General features: G+C 37.1%; 1 protein-coding gene and 1 pseudogene across 1 annotated transcript; one reads left to right on the forward strand and one right to left on the reverse strand.

Moving 5' to 3' along the window:
- Positions 1 to 982: 982 nt before the first annotated feature.
- Positions 983 to 2,453, reverse strand: LOC147294159 (putative aspartic proteinase GIP2 pseudogene; annotated as a pseudogene).
- Positions 2,454 to 8,884: 6,431 nt separating this feature from the next.
- On the forward strand, positions 8,885 to 9,847 carry LOC147294160 (uncharacterized). Its single transcript, XM_086230555.1, has 3 exons — positions 8,885 to 9,052; positions 9,181 to 9,249; positions 9,499 to 9,847. The coding sequence occupies exons 1-3, from the start codon at positions 8,993 to 8,995 to the stop codon at positions 9,571 to 9,573; spliced, it is 204 nt and encodes a 67-aa protein (XP_086086681.1). The 5' UTR covers positions 8,885 to 8,992; the 3' UTR covers positions 9,574 to 9,847.
- The last annotated feature ends 289 nt before the right edge of the window (positions 9,848 to 10,136 follow it).

Raw genomic sequence — 10,136 nt, forward strand, 5'->3', positions numbered from 1 at the left:
GGCAAATGTTCTGGGTTATTCTCAGCAAGTTGGATAAGCTCTTTGGTGAGTGGGAATTTTTGTGTAAGTGTTTGTGGGTAGACTCCTAGTCCTGGTTTTTGCACATATGGGTTGATATATATAAGCAAAGGAAAACCTGATGGGTAAGTTACCTGCATGTGAATGAATGGTTGCCAGTGACCCACGCGCCTGGTCAGAACTAGTTGCATGTACAGCTGCTCACCTCCTCAGCATTCAATGCTGCAATGAATGCTCCATTAAATGCAAGGTTGGAAGGTTCAGGCAAACTCCCCCAGTAGTCATGAATGCAGACTGGATATTCTATCTGTCAGAAGATTTATGTCAGGTGCATTTAAGTGTGGCGGTTCGGCCCAACGTGATCTTCTTTAGAATGGCGGTGGGAGGCCGAGCCGATCCGAACACATGTCCTCACGTGTAGACGTGAAACCCATGTATGATCGGATCGGATCGGATATGGGATTCCAAGTCGAGCCGACCCGAGAGATAGGGGTCCCTCCGAGCCCTAACTGGCCGACGTCAGAACTCGAAAGGAGGTCACTTCGGTGCCGAGCCGATCCGAACTGGAATGACCGTGGAAAGATGGGCATTCAATCCCCTGGAAGATCATCGGTTCGGCCCGGGCCGAACATGGTGGACCCGACATGGAGATCCGGTCCGAGCTGGCGGAGGAAGTGCTGGGCAGTGATGATGTGGAGGTCAAAGTCTGACCAGCCACGTGTTCAGCCAGGATTGGCTGTTGGATCGGTGTGGGTTTATCCACAAACAATATATATTACTCAATTCAAAACGTCAATCTTTTGATTTAATTAAGTATTTTTCTTCTGCCATGCTTATATTTTAATGGTAAAAATCATTCTATTTTTATTTTTACCATTCCAATTAATTATTTTTAACGAAAAGGATAACATATATATATAAGGTAAGTGTTTGCATCAAAAGCTAGCATTCAGCATGACAAGTTTTCACCACGTAAAATAAACAACAAACAATATTTATTACACATGAATTAAATAAACAAACAATATCAGCAGGCAGGCAGCGCCAGCAGAATAAAGATGTTCCTTCCTCTGTCTCTAAGCATTCGATTTAAAGTTAAAGTTGGCGCAAGTTGTCTGTCGGGCCAAGAGTGATGAGCTGAAGCCAAGCCTCTTGTTACCCAAATCAAACTGAAGAAGATTGTCCTCAATTTGATGTCCTCCAATCACAATCGAAGTCTTCGACCTTGGGCTCGTATTACCCTCCACAAATCCCAGACACAACACGTCCTTGCTCACCTGCACCATCGAGTTGGCCCCACTGATCCTCCAGAGCACGCTCTCGCTCTGCAACACAAGATCAACGGCAGGCACAGCCGGACCCACACGCGTACTCCCAATCTTGTTTGAGTCAAAGCACGCTCCGAAGGGTGCGACAGATTTCACTCTGGGAACATGAGCGAGTTGTTTGACAAATGCATTAACCACGGCTTTGTAGATGGAGGTCTCCAACACCGTGTAAGGATTGAGGGTGCTGATCTTGGTGCCGCCATACCCTTCTTCGTCAATGGCTAGCAACGAAGTATTTAACGGAACAACCTTTCCGTTGATCTTGATTGACTTTACGCCAATGAAGTAATCCGAAGAAGGGTCGCCTACGTAATAACCACCCGCAGTGCTGACAGGGTTGAGGATTAACGGCGTAAAAGTAAGTGACTTAGAGACATCGACTCCGGGAAGCAGAACATAAGGCCCCTTCCCAAAGAATACGACACCGTTGGACTTGGTTGAGGAGCTCAAGCAAAGGCCGAATTTCTTATCCAAGCCGAAAGCGGAAGCGAGTTGGGAAGGAAGTCCAACTTGGGGCCTGCCGAGGCCGGCCAAGCCCTTCACGCCAGCCGCAAGGCCTTGAAGGAGCGGCGTGGAAGCACATGCAAAAAGGATGTTGTTGGGGGTGGAACCAACCAGGCCACCCTGGTGGGACCCATCGGTGGATATGGAATGGAGGGAAACAACGTCTTCAGCGAGCTCGCCGTCGCCGGTGAGTGTGGTGGCCAGAGGGTTGTCGGCAACGAGGCCGCAGGTGTTGTTGTTGCTGCCCGGCTTGGGGGTGTAAGAAGGGGAGCAATCTGTGCCGAGGCACTTAGAGCAACTCCGGGAGTTTGCGAGTTTGCATTGGGGGGAGTCGCAGATGGCAGGCTTGTAGGTGGAGGAGACGTAGCCTTGGTCACAAACCACCCAAAGGGATAGACCCCCAAGATGTAGGGTCAGTTTTAGGGGGACTAGAGGGGTTCTTTGGTTGATGCTGGTGATGTATTGGAGGGTGGAAGCGTCTTTGGTTACTGGAAGAACCAGGGCTTTGGGTCTCAAAGAGTTGGATGCTTTGGCCAGTGAGGGGGTCAAGAGTACTACTAGATAGCAAAACAGAAGGCAATACACAAATGATGAGGAAGCCATGTTACAAATTGCTGCTAATAATCTATGTCTTGAGAAGTTGGAGGGGATGCTATCAATTTATAGCTTTCAATTCAAGTCTTTAATTGAATAGTTTTGGCTCCGTACGAATTAAACACAACTCATTGTCTCATTGATCGGGTGGGCGCAGAGGGTGAAACTAGAGAACGTGGCCGGGTCAAGTATGGCAACTTTGCCAGGTGAATACGTTGAACGAACAAGTTATGTTACGTGTCACACGTAATAATTGCTTCATAAATCTACTTTAGTTGATCTTTATCTCTATAAATTCACTTTAATTGATCTTTATCTCTTTGACTTTGAATTTTATGTCGGTACCAAATCCTAAGCTCCTTCCTAACCCAATGACAGCCCAATATGATTAAATCAAGCCCAACAAAAAAAAAGCTCAAGGAGCTCTTGTCCCATAATTTGCATGAAGGGCATGGCAAGAAGGAAAGTAGTCAAGTACAGAGTTTTAAAAACTTTGCCAACAAAGCATTTGAATATTGCAAAATGTCTCATAGATATTCCCTCAATAACAATTGGCGCCCCAAACCTGAATTCAATCCCTCTCCTAGCATAACTAGACGTTATAGTTTATAAAATAACAATTAAATATGATAGTGCTAGCTAGGGTGCCCTAATTGTGGCTTTACATGCCACATAAACTTCTACAAATACTAATTGAGTGGTTATATTTTCACCCCCTGTTTTATATTTCCACCTATATTTTAATGAAAACGATCATGACAAATATATCCTTTTGTAAAATTACTTCTAAGGATTTGACTAAAAATAAATAAATAAATAAATATACTTTACAATCTCTACCCACACCTCCCTACTCATCCACCACCTTACAATGACCTAAACTCCATAAATTCTAAAATATTTTTCTCTTTTTTTCTCATATCATTATTCCTTTGATTATACTGTTTTTGAATAATAATTTAGAATTTATACAATTGATGGTCCAAATTTATATATTTATTTATTTTTAGTTTGGCAGTTAGTTGATGCAAGTTTTGGTTGACTATGTATACCTATATTTGTTCGAATTGACTCTGGTTGATCAACTATACCAAAAGGCTTGCTCATGATCATTGCCTTAGAAGTAATTAAGGACATGAAATCTTAAAGTAGTCTCATTTTTGGAAAACTTTATATATTATTTAGAAATTAGTAGAGAACATGTATACAATATACATGGAGACTAATAAAACAAACCGAAAAATAGGAGGGATAAAAAGCAAAGGCAAGACAAGGTTTCTTCATTGAATAGGCAGAGAATTCATATACTTTCAGCTGTTGTCTCAATTTTGATGTCTTGCCCACCCCACTTCTTCACTCGTTTTGTTGTTTGCTCCACCTGCCATTTGATATCTTAATTGACTATGTTTGAAGAAAGAAATTAAGAAAAAAAAAATGGGTCGGTTGGTGGGTGAGATAATAGTTAAGGGGGTGAGAAGAGTGTTTATTAAGTGGATGTTTGAGTTGATATATATCAAAGGACACTACTTAGGTCACCCCTTGGGGATACCCAAGGTCACTCCTCCCCCCAAAATAACAATTTTGATAATGCCGGCGCATGATCGGAACCGTTCACTTTTTAGATCACCTATTATAGATCATTTCTGCAAAAAATTAACTCAATCGGAAATCGTTTGATTATATAACTGTTGTTGATTAAATAGAAAAATTCAACGGTTTGGTTGATTTTTTAATTAAAATCACTCTTTAATTGAAAACCATCAATTTTTTATACTTAATTGACAATAGTTATATAACCAAACGATTTCCGATTGTTTTGAGTTTTTGCAAAGATGATCTATAATAGGTGATCTAAAAAGTGAACGGTTCCGATAATGCGCCGACATTACCGAAATTGTTATTTTGGGGGAAGGGCTGACCTTGGGGTACCCCCAAGGGGTGACCCAAATATTTTCCTATATCAAAAGGTATTATAGGAATAATGAGGGGTGTGAAGAGTGTTTTAAAAAAAATTCAAATTTAATGGGGGGTGAAAAAATAGGAAAAATGGGTGGAAATATAGTCACTCATACTAATTTAACCTTATGAAAATCTAGCAAAATCAAATGGACATGATCCTCTTCATTTATTTCATCTTCTTTTCTATCCTCTTTCAATCCTAACCACATAAGTTAATTAAATTATGTGTTTGGGTAGCTGAATTTCAGTTGAACATTTGTGGAGGAGTACTAACGGTCTTCTCAGTTTTGTTTCTGTCTATTTTATTCTTAATTATTTCATAATAGCATTTCTTACTATTGTTTTCTTATATATAGTGTTTGAATTTATATTCTATGAAATTAGATCTGGTTGATTCCAGCTTTTTCCTTTCTTTAATTTTTTTGAGAAGAAAATCAAAGTTAAAAGATATGATAGAATTCAATTTGATAAAAAAGTTGAGAGAGAGAGGGAGAACTGCAGCTCTAATAGGGGAGTATTCAATGGTGGCGATCTCATTCACAAATATCGCATAAACCTTTTGGATCATTGGCCTTATATTTGAAGTTGTACAGAGATTTTTTGAGCCCATATCTAGACAGAGGTGTATTGAGCTTCATAATTAACAATATAGAACAATATTTGGGTCACCCCTTAAGGTCACCCCACCCTCTCAAATTCTGATTTCGGTAATACCGGCGCATGATCGGAACTGTTTACTTTTTAGATCACCTATTATAGATTTTCTCTACAAAAAATTAACTTAATCGAAAATCGTTTGGTTATATAACTGTTGTCGATTAAATAAAAAAAATCAATGATTTGGTAAAAAAATCACTCTTTAATTGAAAACCATATATTTTTTATATTTAATTAACAACAGTTATATAATCAAACGATTTTCGATTAATTTGATTTTTTGCAAAGATGATCTTTAATATGTTATCTAAAAAGTGAACGGTTCTGATCATACACCGACATTGCCAAAGTTAAAATTTAAGAGGGTGAGGTGACTTTGAGATACCCCCAAGGAGTGACCCAAATATTGTTCCAATATCAATATAGCCAAAAAGGTAGGCCCCCAAATAGTACGTGAGCAATTACTATATCATCCATTTTAAAATTAGAATATTGATTAATAGCAAACAATTGTACTTTAGCTTAGTCCCTCCAAGGCCCTCTTTCTTCAAGGATAATCACAAATGATTGATTTTAAAGGACTTGAAGCTGAAGATAGGCAGATAATGAATTGCCATTTGAAGCAGAATTCTGCAGCAATTCATGATCGAGGCCAGTGAAGTCTGTCCTTCCAAGACCTAACATTCCTTTGGCACCACTTGTTAGAGAGCTATTTACATTTACGTTATCTAAAATTTATCATATTTTTCCATACATCTCTTGAGATTATAAAAATTACATACGCACCTTGAAGTTTCAAAACTGTTATATATATATAATCAATGAGATGAAAAATGATGAGAAAGTATGTAAAAATGCATGCTAAGAGGTGGAATGACCTAATAAGATTACTCAAGGTGTAAGGTCCAATTTCAATATAAATATCTTCTTCTTTGTTTCTTTATTGTTTTCTATTGCATGAGGTTATATGCAACAGTTTTTAAATATCATGGAGTATATGTGTAATTTTTGAAATTTCAGAAAGTATACGTAAAAAAGACGATAAACCTTAGGGGTATAATGTAAATAACTAACTTGCTAGCCATTAAGCAGCTGATTACTAAGGGTAGAGATTGGCCCTGGGTCAAACTGTCTTTGACCCATCGATGACTTCAACGACTATGATTCTGTTTTCTGGGAAAGTAGCACGCTTGCTGTTGTCATTGATATTGGGTCTGTAGATAACTCACAATCAACCCAAAGGTATTGAGTTATTGACCCAAGTAGAGGGGTTCGTTTTACAAGTGAAGAAATGCGACCACAACAAGCAAAGTATACCCAGAAATCCAGAATCAAGAAAAGGGAAGACAAATAGACGATAATATTTAATTCATTCATTCAAATATGTTTTTAACAATTAAGTCACATCCAAAACCATACAAATAAACCTAGGCCTCACCAAATAGCCCAAGGCCCGAAGCCCGATCTAGCCCGAAATTTGGGTCGGCCGGAAAGTCCCTTGGGCTGGGCTTGGGCCATCTCCTTGAAGCTCACGGCCCGCCCGAAGCCCGGTCTAAAGCCCTACCCAAAGCCCGTTTACACAAAAATATATGTTCAATAAAAAAAAATTATAAGATTTTGATTATGTTTTGATTCAAACATGAGACCTCATAGAACTAACTTCAACTCTCAACCAACTAATCTGACTAATTTATTTGTCTAGTTTGTGAATCATAACATCTTTAATAGGTTTTTCGTTTGTTTACTCCAATAAATTAGGTTTTATATAATTTTTTTATAATTAATATATAAGGAATCTCAAGTTTTGTATTAAATATTTAAATGGATTATGTGAGGTTTGGATTGTTTTAAAAGTATTATTTGGGATTTGGTTTGGGGTTTAGAGTTTTTATTACATATGCATTATAAACATACGATGCAATTGTATTTTCAACGATCCAAACTATTCATTTTTTTAGTTCTCCACTAAAATATCATCCCTGTAAAAAATTAGCTCAATCGGAAATGTAGAAGTTAGGTAACGATGGTCTAACTTAAGAATGATCGTGGTTTTTCTAATGATAATCGAACGGGTAAATGAATTTCGATTTGGCCGATTTTTTGTAAGGATGATTTTTTACTTGAACATAGAAAATGAACGGCTCAGATTGTTGAAATTACGTTGTAGTCTTCACAATTATAGAAACGACAAGGTTTCAATGAGAAAGTTATTAGAATTATACTTTTCAAGTGTATTTATATGTAGAAGCTCACATCTCAATTATGTTTTGAACGATCCGAACCGTTCATGTTTTAGTTCCCTACTCAAAGATAATCCATGCAAAAATTCTAACGATCCGATTGGAGATGTAAAAATGAGGTAACGGTGGTCGAATTAATGAACGATCGTGGTTTAATAACTTTAATTATAGTTGTATTATAAAAGTTGTATACACACATGTACATTTATGTTTTATTATAGTTGTAATGTTGTATATAATTTTAAAGTTTATTATTTATAGTATTACGCTATTACTAACATAATAGTATTATATAATAACTTAATAAGCATATTAATAATTTATTGAAGTAAACAAACGAAAGAGCTATTAAATATGTTATGATTCACAAACTAGACAAATAAACTAGTCAGCTTAGTTGGTTAAATCACAACATAGCCAAAATCCTATATTTTTTTATGACTACATTTGTGAATTTTATTATGTGAGATCTCATGTTCAAATCACAACATAGTCAAAATCCTATATATTTTTATTAAAGATATATATGTGTGTAAACAATCTTTAGGCCCATTCTGGGCCGCCCGTTTGGGCCTAGCCCGGCCCGGCCCTCCAAGCCCGTAAAGCCCGAACCCGATGGGCGGGCTTTGTTAGAGTCCTTTAATTAGCTAGAATTTTTCCTAATTTAAGTGACTTGGTAACACTATATCAACATGCCACATAGTATTACGATCAATAATTTCTCACCATGATTGTGTAGTGCGACGATTTTTAGAACATTGTCTCTAGTCACCATCTACCCCCAATGACCCTCTACTTATTTTCCTTAGAGCACCTTCAGTGCAATGACCCAAATTTTGGACCCAAACCTAAATTTTTTGGTCTTCAAATGAGTGAGAAATGTATTTTCAATAGACTTTTAGTTCGGTTTCAGTGAGATGGATCCAAAACATATGGGAAAAGGTCCAGCTAAGGAACTAACTATTCATCATGCATGGGGACTTTACTGCTGACATAAGTGTTAATTGTAACCCTTCAGCATCAAGGTTGATGAGGGTGTTGTGGGAGAAGAGTATTGTTTGTACAACTACAAACGTATAATTGTCTTTTAAAACTAACCATCCTGGAACTTAATTAAGAGGCCAATTCTGCATCTTACAGACTTTAGACTCAATACACTTAGGGGGCCTAAGCAGCTCATGCTAACCCAACTCCAAAGAAAGGTCCAACTTGGTAAGGCCCAATTATCTTTGTAATTTTTCTTTTCACGCAAAATTTAACATAATTTAAAAATGTCAATTATCTATACAATCATTAAAAGTGTAGACACTTTTTTTTAAAAGTGTATAACATATTTATTTAAATTTATAAAATCACACAGATAAATGGAGTAGAGACAAAGGTGGGTGATGTTATCCTCATCAGATTCACACAAAGGACAATATGTTATCTTAAAATGTTATCTTAAAATGTTATCTTGGTATATGGTATTGGTATTCCTTTTAGAAGACGACAATATGTTATCTTAAAATGTTATCTTGACCATGTCTATACTAGCCTCTGTCTAGGGGATTCAGTTGTAACTGTTTTGTGTTCCTACTTCCTATATAAATAGAGTTCCCTTTCCTCAAAAGAAAACACAGTGAATTGAATTCAGAATTCTGAGCTTCAATTGATTCTAAGTGTTCCAATTTCCAAGAAGAAAGCAAGAAAATGGCTGACAACTCTCAGAACATGAGCTTCCAAGCTGGGCAGGCCAAGGGCCAAGCTCAGGTCACCTTCTCATCTATTTAGCATTTGTTTTTTCATATATGGATTGTTCATTCCAAAATGCACGACACCACTGATTCTGATTTTGCATTTTGAGTTGATGTGGGTGTCTTGTGTTTCACCATTCACAGGAGAAGGCCAGCAATCTGATGGACAAGGCTGGCAATGCTGCCCAATCTGCCAAGGAATCAGTGCAAGAGGTTCATATATATGATTTGTTTTGAACATATATAACAAAAGAATAATGTTAGGGGTCTAAAATTTGTGTATCAATTTGGATCTTAAATGATGTGCATGTATCTTACTTGTTGTAAATAAATAAGGTTCAAAGTGTGCCACATCATTTAAGATCTAAATTTGATATACAAATTTCGAATCCCCAAAAGTACTCATAACATAATGCTTGCTCTATTACTCATAATGTTTGCATGTTATAATGTTGCTTGTAGGCTGGTCAGCAGATGCAGGCCAAGGCCCAAGGAGCTGCTGAATCTGTGAAGAACGCTACTGGCATGAACAAATGAAGCTAGCTATTAATATGTTGGTTTTAAGGGTACTTTTGGATGCTCTTTTTGGAGAGCTTTGTTTATAAAGAAGAGAGTTCTCTTCTCTAGATTTCTCATTTTGGTGTGTTGGTTCACACTTTGGTTCTTCATTTTGTTTTTCTTTCTTTCTTTGTTAATATTATTTCTTTTGGATAAGAAAGAGGGCTTTGTTTGTTGTAGTTCTCACCTAATTCATAAAGTCTGCTCTGTCATGTGCTGATTGAGAATATTATGAGCTAAAGTGTTTCTAAAAGTGATCTTTCCCAACAATTAATTGCATAGATTTGACCAAATTCATCTCAAATTATCAACCTTGTCTTTTGTCTATAATCTGATAAAGGAATTTCATACAAGACTCAATGAATTTGAACCAAAAATCTAAAACAAGAAAGTAAGAAAAACAGAGAGAGAGAGAGAGAGGGAGAGAATACAAGTTAAGCAAATATCATAAGAGAAGTTCAAAACTTCGCTGTAAACGAATTTCCTTCACCCCATTAATGAAATTTCTCTCACCTTCCCCTGCTTTTCTCAAACTATCATAA

Source organism: Dryas octopetala, chromosome 2 (assembly GCF_963921425.1).
Source record: "Dryas octopetala chromosome 2, drDryOcto1.1, whole genome shotgun sequence".
NCBI lineage: Eukaryota > Viridiplantae > Streptophyta > Magnoliopsida > Rosales > Rosaceae > Dryas > Dryas octopetala.

What these genes read in the sequence shown, in the direction of transcription:
- LOC147294160 (XM_086230555.1), top strand. Translation starts at nt 8,993, where the DNA reads ATGGCTGACAACTCTCAGAACATGAGCTTCCAAGCTGGGCAGGCCAAG. An exon ending in AGGCCAAGGGCCAAGCTCAG is followed by an intron (nt 9,053 to 9,180) that starts GTCACCTTCTCA and finishes CACCATTCACAG; the next exon opens with GAGAAGGCCAGCAATCTGAT. An exon ending in CCAAGGAATCAGTGCAAGAG is followed by an intron (nt 9,250 to 9,498) that starts GTTCATATATAT and finishes TGTTGCTTGTAG; the next exon opens with GCTGGTCAGCAGATGCAGGC.